This window comes from Crocodylus porosus, unplaced genomic scaffold (assembly GCF_001723895.1).
Source record: "Crocodylus porosus isolate Cpor-Errol unplaced genomic scaffold, CroPor_comp1, whole genome shotgun sequence".
NCBI lineage: Eukaryota > Metazoa > Chordata > Crocodylia > Crocodylidae > Crocodylus > Crocodylus porosus.
In genome coordinates this window covers 1570500-1583942 of record NW_017728926.1, presented here as the reverse complement: position 1 = coordinate 1583942, position 13443 = coordinate 1570500, and the positions used below count along the sequence as shown (strand labels likewise).

The following is a 13443-nucleotide window of genomic DNA, read 5'->3' as shown; positions in this document are numbered from 1 at the left end:
GGGGGAGGAGGAGGAGGAGCCCCTGGATCTGAGTGTAGGACTACAGCAGGATGCTGCTGCAGGCTGGGGCCGGCGGCATCACTAGGCTCTCCCCAGAGCTCGGCAGGCAGGTTGTGAGGACTAGGGCAAATTTTGGATTGGCGGCAGCCTCCACCTGCCACCACCTGCATGGAGCACCGGGAAGAGCCCAGTGGTGCAACCAGCCCCAGCCTGTCGCGGCAGCCTGCTGTTGTTCCCTGCACAGATTTGGGAGCCTGCTCCTGCGCCCCACCCCCAGGAAGAGCCTGGCACAGCCCCCCCCCCAGCCTGCAGCCCTCCTGGGGGATGCGTAGCAGCAACAGCTGCACCCTCCCATCCCACAGCCCTGCCCCCCACACCCACTCACAGTTCCTGCCACTTTGCTGCCTGCTGCAGCCCAGGGCCTCCACTTCTTCCCACTCACCCCAGTCCCTGCAGGAGCAGCTGATGCTAACTGCCTGCAGCCGCTGGACTGCACTGTGCCCTGAATCTATGCAGAAACCTTCCTTTCCTGCCCTAATCTGACAGCAAAGGCACGTATGGAGGAAGGAAGATGCTCACAAAAATTGAATGATTACACATCACCTTATTTAGCTCTCAGTTCTTGAGTCCCCAAGATTCGAAACTAAGGGGCTCTGCTAGGGGTTCTCTGCTACTCCCCACCTACCCCAGCTGCTGCACCAGACCCTGGGAGCAGCCAACACCACCTGCCTGCACCATGGCATGGTGCAGCCCAGGGGCTGGGGTGAGTGAGGAGAAACAGAGCCCTAATTGCATAAGAGTGAATTTACTATACATATAAGGAATTTTGGGTAGAAAAAAGGTGACAGCATAAGAGCAAATTTGCATATATGGAATCTGCATAAATTGAGGGAAACCTGTAAGAGTAGCCCTGAGAAGTTTCGGCATGCTTGGTTTTTCACAATCCAATCTGAAAACATGTTTGTAAACAACTATTCATGTTCATAATCTGTACTTGCTTCCTGAAGATCTTCATTTTGCAAAATAACAAGTGCCTAAGAATCTTGCAGGAATCCAACTGTGTCCTGGGGTGATTCAAACTCTCTTCACCGTAAGTTACCACTAGAAGTATCCCTGCTGGGTTGGAACTTCAACCAGTACCAAGTTTAGATGGAGTGAGGGAAATAAAGGAAGGACAAGAGACCTGTAATAGAAGAACTAGCAGCAGCAGTATAATCCCACAAGGCTTGACTCATTCCAGGCATGAGGCAGACTTGTGACAGCAACAGGTGAGGGGTGTTTGTGACACAAATGTGCTTTGCTGACACAAGGATATGCAAAGAACAAGGTCAGGGCAAAAATCTAAACCCAAGAAAGTCATAATAAGAATAAAAGCTGACAGACAAAAAGATCCATAAGCTTTTGCTTAATTATATGTTTTTAACCCACTGATTAGTTTCAGTTTCCATTTTTAAATGGCTCATTTTCAAGATCTAAATTATCCTGCATTTGATGAAAAACTGTTAACAGAATTCCATTTAAATGGTGTAGCCATTTCTGATGGCATAATTCTACTTTTGGCTATAAAATCCTTAAATAAGAGTTAACATAACGAATGACAGCAGAAAAAAAGAGTTTAAGATGAGCATTACTAAGGTGTCATCCCCTCCCCCCCTTCAAGTATTAAGTCTTTCTGAGCAGTCATATGCTCTGGTGGTGACAGAGATGACGACTGGTTGCTTAGCCAATCCAAGTGATAGGAACAAATGTGAATGCAATAAGATGAAATAAACAAGACAACCCTGCAAGAATCCCATAGCAACACCATCCCTGATGGACATTTGTTCAACTACCATCATGTCTGTGAACAGTCTGCAGATCATACAACAAAACTCACATTTATGCCCTGCAGTTATTTTTGGACAACACTGATTAAGATTTGTCATTGGCATATAAGATACATATACAGAAACCTTCCCTTCCTGCCCTAATGTTCCCCTGATCTGACAGCAAAGGCATGTATGAAGGAAGGAAGATGCTCACAAAAAGTCAAATGATTACACATCACCCTATTTAGCTCGCACTTCTGGAGTCCCCAAGATTCTCAACTAAGCATACTGGACCTCAGCTCTTCTTTTAAATAGATGAAATTGTGAGAGAAGAAAAGACACACATTGCAATATAGCTTTTCAAAAGAGGGACACTGCTGTCAAGCCATATCTACCAAGAAGCACTTTTGCTGCCTCTAAGATTCAGTATATTAAAAAGCAGTTTGGGAGACAAATACTTCCAAGAATGAAAGAGAAAACAGACATGGCTGGAAGAGAGACCAGGAACAAGAATCTAACGTGATTCCAGATACTATCTTGAGTAAGGACAGGACATTCTTTCCCATCTCAAGACAGTTTCTAATAAGGAAGTAACTGAAGCCCCCCTGCTTTGCCATGAAGCTATTTATAGCTGTGACCAGCGTCATAAATCAGTCACTTAAAAATAACTAGAATAGAATTTAGCATCTTGAATAACTGTGTCCTCCTTTATCCTGTGAATACAAACCTAATGTTTTGTGACTGCCCATGTAAATACATGCGGTAAACAAACTATCTACAGCACAAGGAAACCAGGTGGTTTGGGGGAGCAGGGGCAATTCTGTCCTTTGCTGGATCAGGTAATCCAGATACACCCAGGGACAGTCAACCACTCTCTCTTCAAAATTCTGACCCTTGAGCTAACAGCCTGTTGAAAACAACAAGTCCAATTGGCTCAGCAAGCATAACAGTGGAGTAATCTGATGATGAAAGCCTTTACAGTATTAGCTAAAAGCTAAAAACATTAAAGCAATAACTGTGAACAGGTGCTTGGAGCAAAGATGTTAGGATGATCAAGAACAAACCCCAACACAGCACATAAATGCTATGGATACAACTTGCTGCTATAAGCAAGCCCCAGCGGCAATAGGAACAACTTCCAGAGGCTATTTCTAAGATATGTTTGCTCATATCATCTAACATCCTGCCTTCGCATATGCTTCAGAGATTGCAAGCCTTTCAGTTATTTTTAATTATGGAATAACTTAAGTATTTTAACTATTAGGGCAACTCCAGACAATAAGTAAATGCTGGTTTTAATGGATGCTTAAGAATAGTAAGCAAGTCATTTTATTTCATGTTCTCTTATTTCCGCTCACATAGACTACCCAGCTGTCCCACCTGCTATTTTCCTGGGCTTACTTCTGAAAGTGTGTGTGAGGTGCATGAACATGCATCATAATGACAAACACTAAACAAAAACAAAACTGAAGAATCCATTAAAACAAAAGTGTAATTGATTTCAACCAGATCTGTAGCCTGGACCCCATTTTCCAACTGGTGGATTAATTTTAGACCATTGTACACTACATTAATGTCTGTCTTTGAGGTTAAATTGCGAGAGCTACGAGTTATGCAGTAACTTTGTTAGGACACAGAAGAGTTACCAGAAGAAAAGTCAAGTCAGTAGTCTTTATTAGAAGCACACCGATACATTGGTCCCATATTGTATCGGCACTGACATAAGGAAAATTGATGTTATCGGCAATTGGCTTTTTTTGGCTGATGTGGCCAATAATGTCACTGATAAATGCCCCATGCATGCACACAGTGCAGCACGCAGGCAGCCAGGAGCAGCCCCGCAGCTTGGAGAGTAGCATCCAACTGATAAGTCTGTTGTGGGAGAAGGGGCAGATCAGATCGAGGCCCTGCGGTGAGGAAGAGAGTGGGGCTGAGGAAGGGGTAGGCGCTGCACAGCCAGGGCAGGGCATGGGACAAAGCTGTGAGCAGCACATTTGTGATGTGCACGGCAGTGGGTTGGCTTTCTCTGCTACGTACACCCCAGCAGCTCTTCTCAGCATGGGAGCTGGGCTGGGGCTGTGCTCAGGGCGGGCAGCGTTGGTGCTGGAAAGGAGGTAACAGGGGAGGCTACAGCCACCCCAAAATTCACTGTAGCCCCATGTATTTCCCCTCCCGGTGGCACTACCAGTCACTCCAAGTGCAGCCCAGCCCTGCCCCCAGCCAGGAAGAACCTGGCATTGGCCCCAGCACACAGCAGCAGCCCACATTCACCCTGCACACAGATCCGGGGGCACCCCTCCCCCCATTTCCTCCCAGTGTGTGTAGCAGTGGAAGCCGCTCCTCTCCCTCCTGCGCCCCCCTCTGCCCCCAGAGAAACCACTGCTCCATTCTGTACCCTGCCCTAGCTGGGCAACACCCAGCCCCATTCCCTCCCTCACTATGGGGGCCTCGATTTGCCCCCCTCCCCTTCCATCCCCCTTTGCCTCACAACAGACTTACCAGCTGGACGCTGGTCTCCAAGCTGCTGGGCCACATACTGGCAACCGGATCAGGATTGGACGATATGGCTCATTAAAAATCGGCTATTGGTATCAGCGCAAAAATCTTTATCGGTGCACCCCATGTCTTTATTTCTAAATACAGCTAGGCACGGCAATGACATTTTCTCCAACAAAGCAGTTTATCTCAAGGGGAAAAAGTCATCACTTACCTTATAAAATACATGAGCCCATTAAGAGTTACAGTTTTTGGTGCAAACGACCATGGAGGCAGTTGTCCACAATTCACTAGAGACCAAAGGTCAGTTTCGGGGTCATAGCATTGCATAATCATTGATTCTTTGCCTGCTAGAGAGCCGATGGCAAAGAGCTTGCCGCGACAAGAAGTGGTGGAGCAGTTGTCCATTGGGTACATCATGGGCTGCAAAGCCTCCCAGGCATCTATGGAGTGGTCATAACGTTCTGTGCTGTCTGAGGCTATCACATACAACAGTCCATCCAGGACTGTTGAGCTGTGGTATTCTCTTGCTTTCAACATTGGAGAAACTTCTGTCCACTCATTCACACTGGAGTTGTATCTCCAGACACAGTCATAAAGTCTTGACCCATCTGATCCTCCTACAGAAGAAAGCACATTTCAGGATAAATATTTCACAAGGCATTAACTGTCTGGGAAGGAAACAGAGAAGAGGGGTTCTTCCAAAACAGATCTATTTATGTAGTTAAACAAATTACTATTTTGAAGAGTGTAACTAGGTTGGAGGCTTTCCCCCCAGTCTGCCTTATTACTTAAATTTTTGGCACAGTAGGGGAAGAGGGGGAAAAACATGATCATGACAATTTTAAAGCTAACCATGCCACCTAATCTTAAATTTGCTTGAAAATTTCCAAGGAGCAAAACTTGGTATCCAACCTCCAATAACCAAAGAACAATCCAAGACACATGACTTCACTTAAATACTGCTTCTAATATAACCATTATCTTTAAGCTTTCTTTTAGCATCCCCTGTTCTCTGAGCAATGGAAAATTGAAATTAACACACAATCTGAGCATCTTCAATGACAAGAGACCCTGCCTGCAAGTACAGGACTCTTGATATAAGTTGGCAGTCTCAGGAGCGGATTGGTGGCAGAAGGCTAAGTATCTCGAATTCCAGGCCAATCCATCTTAAGCTGCTCTTTTAAAACTGTGAGCAGAGATTTAACAGTTGCATCAGAAAAAATACAGGCACTTCAGTTCAACATTGCACTCATGCCATCATCATTAAATCATAGCCAGGCTTTTTGTTAGCCATTTATATATATATCAGTCTAAAGACCTGTTTGTTTGCTTAAAACCTCTAATGGTATAAGTTTATTAAAAAAGGCACCCCAACATATAATTATACTGATAAATGTTTTCAATGTAGATGCAGTTATACCAGTAAAAAGTACCTTATATTAGTATAAGTTATTCTGGTTCAGGAACTGAAATAGGGTATAACAATATATATGGGTGGATATATCCACTGCATCCACCCTAGGTAGTGGTAGGTGTTATCATTTTCATTAAATTGGTATCATTCAAGCATAATTTGTTAGCACAAACCGCTTTTACTTGAGACCAAATTTTAGGTTGTTTAATGTATGTTAAATAAAAGAATATTGTCCCCCTGACAAATCAGGAAACTAAAAATAGCACTTTGGCTCTTGTTCTTCAGCACCCTGACACACAGCTGTGCCCAGCTCAATGGCTCTCAATGCTACTGAGGGCTCAGCATGGGAAGACTGCCTGGTAAGCTGCTGGCCCAAGTGTGCAGGGTTTTCATGCTGTACAGCTTGTGCTATAGGCCCAGCTATTTACATGTCTCTAGGTTCAGCCTCAGCCTCCTCACAGCAGGAATTTTACAACCTTCTGAAAGTGAACTCTGCCCTGCAGTCTTAAGCCAGGAGTCGGAAAAGTTACCCAAGTGCAGAGCCTGTGACAACCAACTACATACTCAGCAGTATTAGTCATTACAAATTAGTTTCCAGTCTGAGATCAGCTACTAAATCCATCTCTAAACAAGCATAACTGCAGGAGGGGAAGTCCTCATTTCAAAACAGAGACTCACAGTCTGGCCATGATACATTTACAAAGAATGAGATACGTCCTGCTGCCAAATGTCATGGCTGCAGGAAGGTCCCAAATTACTTCCATGACAATTTCAAACCTTTTCTGCTTCTGTCAATGTAGAGCTCTTACTAACAGGGCAAACTATGCCCTGGGCAAACTGCCTCTCTACTGCTGTCCTTGTTTAAGTCTTCCAAAATGCAAGCCCAAATCCCACAGGCACTATGTTCAGCAGCTCTAATTCTTCACCCTGCTCAGCCAAGCTGCACAGCGGCAGGCCCTGCCTACTTGCCTCCCTGCCCAGCTGCAGCCTTCAGGTCCATCCCTAATCCTGAACAATCAGTCCACAGGGGTGGCAGCAACCAAGGGTGAGCAGAGAAACCCCATTCAGCATTGCCCCCTCCCTGCCGTGCTGCAGAGCAGCCCCATGCAGAGCCCTTTCGCCCTGCCTGGAGACCAGAGCTGGGATGCATCTTCATTGTGAAAGATGCTCTGCCGCCTGCCCAGGGGCCAAGGAGTCACTCCTCCCCCCACCCCTCCTGAGGTGGCAGCAGGAGCTCAGGCTTCCCTGCCGAGGCCACAGCACGCGGGGCTCCGCATGTCTCTAGGTGCCCTACCCGTGCCCTTACCGGTCACGTAGATGTCATTGCCCAGCGCTGCGATACTGTAACCGCCGCCCAGGTGCTCGGGGAAATCGGCCAGGTAGCGCCAGTGCCCCGTACGTGGGTTGTAGCAGTCCACCGTGACCAGCTCGTCGCAGTCGCGGTCGCAGCCGCCGATGACCACGAGGATCTCCGCCAGGCCGGTGGAGGGGCGCGGCCGCATGCGGGCGCAGGGCCCGCGGTCGTGCCGGTCGTAGCGGGCGGCCTGGAAGTCGCGGGCCTCGCGCAGCAGGCGCAGGCAGGGCGGGCAGCGCGCCACCAGCGGCTCGCCCTCCACGTGGGCCAGCAGGTAGAAGCGGCGCACGAAGGGCAGGCGCACGTGGGCCAGCAGCTGCGGCAGCAGAGGCGCGCGGGCGGCCGGGTCGGCGCGCACCCAGCGCAGCGCCAGCTGGAAGGCGGCCTCCTCCTTGGGCACGCACAGCTCGTCGTCCCGCAGGTAGGACACGAACCGCGCCAGCGGCAGCCGCTCCAGCTGCGCGCTCAGTTCGCCCACGTGGCGCAGCACGAAGCGGTGCGCGGCGGCCGCCAGCGCGGGGCAGGCGAAGGCCTCGGCGAAGTCCTGCATGTCCAGCGCGTTGGCCGGCTCCAGCTGCCGCGCCAGCCAGGCGCCGCACGCCTCCTTCACGGCCGGGAACTGCAGCAGGTCGGCGGCGCGCAGCAGGCGCTCCGCGATGTCGGGGCCCAGGCGGCCCACGCGGCCCGTGTAGGCGAAGTCGAGCAGCAGCGCCAGGCACTCGGGCTCCACGCCGTGCAGCAGCACGCGCTCGGCCCGCGCCTCGCGCAGCGCCCCGCCGAACATGGCGCGGAAGTAGCCCGAGGCGGCGGCCAGCACGGCCCGGTGCGCGCCGAACTCCTGCCCGCCCGCCACCACCGTCACGTCCAGCAGGCTCCGCTCCGCGCGCAACGCGCTCAGCCCCCGCAGCAGCGCCACGGCGTGCGCCGGCTCCGCGCCGCTCGCCTCCATCGCGCCCTGCGGGGACACAAGGCACCGGCGTTAGAGGCGCGCCGCACCCGCGCCTCCGCTCCAGCCTGGCCGGGAGCGCTCGCCCGGAGCCCGCCCCGGGGCTGGGCGCTGGGGGCGGGGGCCGCGCCAGCGCCTCCTGCTCGCAGCCGCACTCCCGCACCTTGGCTCCGACCGCGCCCCTTCCCCGAGCTAGTCACCGCCTTACGGTCATCTCTCCCTCCGCTAGCGGCGGGAGACACGGAGTACCAGCGCGAGGGGTGGAGAAAGAGAGAGAGAGAGACCCTTGGGAACTCCCAAAAGAGTTTTTGACAAACCAAGCATTTTACTTGACAAAACGGTCAAGCCACAAAACAAAGCTCTGTTACAAAACAGTTCTTCTCACTGAAGCATTAGAGCACCTTTCTCAAAATCACTACAGACTAAACACAGCAGCAGTCTGTTGAAATCCTTCGACTTTGGGGCTTTTGAACAAACTAAGTAAGAGCTCTGGGTTTTCTTGCTCCAGTAACAGGAAGCCCACCATTATTCAGCAAATTCTGATGGAACCTGCACATGCCAGAAGTCAGTTCAATTCAGGCAGAAATCCTCACAAACTAAGTTAATCTTATTTCATCCCTTTTGGACTGTGCCTTCAAGATCTCTGGTGGTTCAGCCTAGAGCAGGGATTTTTGCCTGCATAGCTGTAAATTTACACAGGAAATCATTAGTTTAGGAAATACTGTGAAAAAAAATAAGCAGTGGTGTACCTGTCACACTATTCATACTGCTAATAGCAGCCACCTAAATTCTCCACCATATTCAATCTGCCAGACAGGTGTTTTCAGAGAACTAATGTACACAATTAAACCTGTACAACCCGGATGGTGACGCCTTTGTTCCTCCAAACACCTGCTGCAGTAAGTGTAGCCAGCAGCTGACTCATACCAGACTCCTCCAGAAAGACTGACTGTATATAAGACACACCCTACAAACATTTTTTATTCACCATGTGCAATGTCTGTTTAAAGTAGCAAAAAAATCCAGCCTAAAAACCATGAACACAGACACAGAATCAGCTTCTTGCTCCCTAATGGAAATCTACATTAAGACACTGCCAATACCTTAATATGTAGTGAAATGAAGTACCTTATTGCCGAATGTTATGTAATAATGAATCAAACAGCTGGAAGTTTGTGCAAGCACATTAATACAGGATAAATAAAATATCAAACAACAAATGTAATATCAGAATATAATATCAAAATGTGTTTAGTTTATTCTCTTCTAGATCTAAGTTGGTACATAGTAATTGTATGTGCTACCCCCACTAGCATACTATGCTATGGTCCCATAGGAAGAATCAAGTTATGGGATAATGAGATGGCTCAGTTGTCCTGTAACTTGATTTCTGCTGTGGGTCCCTCCTGTGGGAATTCTGAGCTAAGAGACCCCCTGTGGGACCCCATAACTTGAGTTATGGGATAATGAGATGGCTCAATTGTCTTTTCAGATCATTGCTGCTGAATTTGGAGATGGCAACTGAAGAAAAATTAATAAGCTAAAAAGTCTTTAAAACACTCTTACCTACATTCCTGTACTGTAGACTTAACACGTGGAACTTCATAATGTGTTAGCCTTCTCCTTCCAGGGCTTTTCTAAACTTATGCAGTGCAATAAATATTTCTGGATAAAGCTTCCCATATGATTCTCCAGTTTTAAATATATTATTTAAAGAGTACAAAAAAGTATGATTCTTTTGAACCAGAAGTATGTTAAATTCAGTATGTTGTTGAAGAATTGAAATACAACAAAGGCATACCAGATAATGTAAACAGGCAGGAAAGCAAAGCATGTTTCTACAAATATTAAACCATGAATTTTTGTAAGTCTTGTATCATGCTTCATTATGAACAATATAGTAGGATTGAGATCTTGTCCCCCTTCATTAAGAATTCATGATCTACACAGAAGAGATGGAACAGAAGGATAACACAAGCATAAGAACGTGCTACTTCATTCCCAAGTGTCATGCTGGTTCCACAGTACTTTGGGGGAGAAAAGGGGAAGTTACTGGAAGGGAATACATCAGAGAAATGGAGGGGGAGACTCTAAAGAAAAAGTGGAGGTAACTGACAGGAGAAAAGGACTGCAGAAAGGAGGGGGACTCAATGGGAAGATGAAGTGAGCCTCAAGTGAAGAGGCACTGAGGTACAGGGAGCTGTACAGCTAATTAGCCATGGGGAAACATTTTCTGAACAAGCTGGGACTCAGGTATTTGAGGCTCTTGAAACCAGGGTCTCTGCCATGTCCACACTGTCAAGTGGCTAAAGCCTCATGGGTATTTCTTGGCTGTGTTTAATATTTTTTAATATAATGAGTAGACAATTAAAGAAAAAGAAAGCCACCTTGCTTTTACGCAGGAGTTGTCAAGCACTCAGAAAGAGTTCACAGCTGTAGAGTGTGAAGAGATGGCAGCTGACAGTGATAGAGTCTGTCATGAAAACAGCTCCTATTTGAAACAGACTTAGTCTCAAATTAGAAACAGATTACACCTATTCTGGAAAAGTCTAACAACAGAATTGAAAATACGACTGTGTAGAGCTGACAAACTAGAACAAGGAAAGTGCATAACACTTGCTAATGATTAAATGGGAAGAAGAATGTTCTGAAAAGGCCCAAAGTACTTAAAAACACACCCATGAGTGCAAGCTTCTCACAACATTACCCAAAACAGATATACTATTAATTATTCTCAAAGAACCTGCACTCTTCAAAAATAAGAGCAGCAACATAGCTGAACAACCTTATTTGGAAAAAGAGCAATGTCAAAGAGGAAAGGCTATTTATTGTTTAATAGCGTTCTTGTAACCATATAACACCCAGCATTGAGTAACTTCATTTTCCCATGAATGTGGAACTGATTTATGCCTTCCTTTGCTCATTCTTATTTCACTTTATCACCTTAAGAAAATACACAGATCAAAGAAAGATACCATCTGAACCACCATAATCTAGCAACAAGTAGATCCTAGTTCCAGAGCTGTCTATAACTGCACACACATGATCACTAAATGATGCAGACACACAGAGACATATGTATATGCTATAGTAGTTCTGGGATCTGCTGGAACACAGGAGTCTTGCTATGTCTGCACTTTGCCCAAATCCTGTTCCACAAGAACTGCTGCCTTACTCCCATCCCCTAATGGGCAGAGGGAAATTCAGTATCCACAGCTGAAATGATCATTCACCTTTCTGCAGACAATGCCAACATAGGAACAAAGAAGTGATGCTTAGTTTTCATCCTGTCATCATTGGACACAATTACTGAAAATTAGCTCCTTTTTTGCCAGCCAGCATGGAGATACTAAATATGAACTGCTCAATTAAGTTTTTTTCAACAAAGAGTACATATGGGGTTTCTATTTAGAAGTCCGTCTCCTCTAAATCCAGCTCCAGATACAACTGGAAGAAAAGCTGTCAGCAACAATGAACCTGAGCTCAGGGGTTGGCAATCCTTGTCATGCATGCCAGAATGTGGCATGTGAAGGCATTATGTTTGGCATGCGTGCCTCCAGGTCTATGGAGCCCCGGCCTAGCTCACTGCAAGCAGTGAGTGTATGCATGCCTTTGGGGGATGGGGATGGGGATGGGGAAGGGGCCAGGGCTGCATTGCCACAATAAGGATCCAATACCTTGCAACTCCTCCCTTCCCCCGGTCTCCCCCCCAGGTGTGTATAAACCTGGTGCTGGCAACAAGCTGGGTTGGGGATACAGTTGCTTGCCACCTCCTGCTATGGAACCCGAGACTGCTCACACCAGGCGGCAGGGGGCTGCACGGGGGTGCACAGAGCCTCAGTCCGGCTCATTGCCCATGGCAGGTGCACATGCATCTGGGGAGGAAGTGGCAGGGAAAGGACCGAGACTGCACTGCCACTACAAGAATCAGGCCTCTCACAACTCCCCCACTGTCCACCCCTGGCACGCCAACATCTTACAAGTCAAGGTTGCGGGTGTTTTTGGCAAAACAAGGAGAAGCAAAATCCTGGATTTCTTTAAAAGGAAGGAATAAGCTTCCTTTTACATAAATACTTCCATATTTTACTTCCAAATTAAGATGTTCTTCAAAAGTACCCTGATACAGTAGTGCATTCTTTACCGATGTCTATACACTGATTATTGTTCAAGACTCAGGATGCACACACTGCCTCAGTTTTTTCTTTGATAAATTCAAATGTTACTTACTAGAGTCTTGGCACACAATACCCGCATATCAGGTAAGGCAAATAAATACACAAATATACTGAAAACACAGTTACAAAGCAATACCATTCTTTGCCAGTGCTAACATATCTATTAACCACAGCACTCCCAGCTTTAAATGAATGATGACCTATTACTTCCATAACGTGGCAAGAAAGCTACGCTGGCCCAGAAACGCAAGCTACAATCATGTAAGCTTAGAGCTCAGAATTCATGTAATGTGAATGATGCATGCCATGTAATTCAGTCAGTACCTTCCCATCAAACATAACTTCAGCACTACACCAATGTGACTTATCTCCTATGCAAAATAAAACTGCATGTAAATGTTTTGAGGGATGCTGCCAAAGCTGCAGAAACTAAAATTAGATTTATTGACTGTGCGCTCAAATCAATGCATATCATAATACACATGCTTCTGACACATGCCTCTTCTCTACCCTCTCCTTTTTCTGAATAGACAATGGCTTCAGGTACATCTTCCTCTGCACATGGAGCAGCTCTGCCACTTCAAGGCACAGAGGATATGACTACCGAGAAAGGGCAAAGAAGATGAAGCCAGACCGTTTGGAAAACAGCTTCCCAATCCGCAGGTTGCTCGTCAGCCCCCCTGGCCCCATCTTACACCACTTCCTTCTTTATTAGGACAAGCATCCTGGGCGGGGGTGGCAGGCGCGATGCTCGCGGTGCCACGGACCCGCCCGTGCACGGCTCAGGGCTGTGCCGTGCGCCAGGCCCAGCTCGGCTCTTTGGCCAGCGGCGCGCGGCCGGGCTCGCTGCCGGGGCGCAGCCGCGTGACGCGCCGGACAAGGGCCACGGGCCTGGGCGCACTGAGGAGCCTGCGTGAGGGTGGGGGTGGCCCCGGCCTCCCCATGAGAGCCGCAGAGCAGCCCACGGCTCCGGCCCCTCAGCAGAGAGCGCGAGCCGCGCCCAGGAGGCCGCTCTGAGCCCAGCTCACCGCTCGCCGCCGCCTCACACCCCTCAGCCGGCCGCTCTATGGCGCGCGGGCCCCGCCGGGAGCCGTCGTTCTCCGCGGACTGCGCCTCCCGGCAGACCTCGCGCGCCCGGACCACAGTTCCCAGCAACCCCGAGGGCCCGCCGAGCTCCGCGGGGCCGCTCGCGGCTGGACTACAGCTCCCGGCAGCCCCCGCGCGCCCGCACGGCACCGCCCCGCCCC

The 13443-nt window shown here is 48.4% G+C and overlaps 1 protein-coding gene across 1 annotated transcript in view; it reads right to left on the bottom strand.

Moving 5' to 3' along the window:
- KLHL21 (kelch like family member 21) overlaps positions 1 to 8092 on the bottom strand; it is a 13593-nt gene extending 5501 nt beyond the window's left edge. Inside the window, exons 1-2 of the mRNA XM_019541151.1 lie at positions 7028 to 8092; positions 4519 to 4924 (exon numbers count right to left, since the gene is read on the bottom strand). Coding sequence (XP_019396696.1) covers positions 4519 to 4924; positions 7028 to 8024 — 1403 coding nt within the window. The 5' untranslated portion in view covers positions 8025 to 8092. The remainder of the gene's footprint in view (positions 1 to 4518; positions 4925 to 7027) is intronic.
- Positions 8093 to 13443: the final 5351 nt, after the last annotated feature.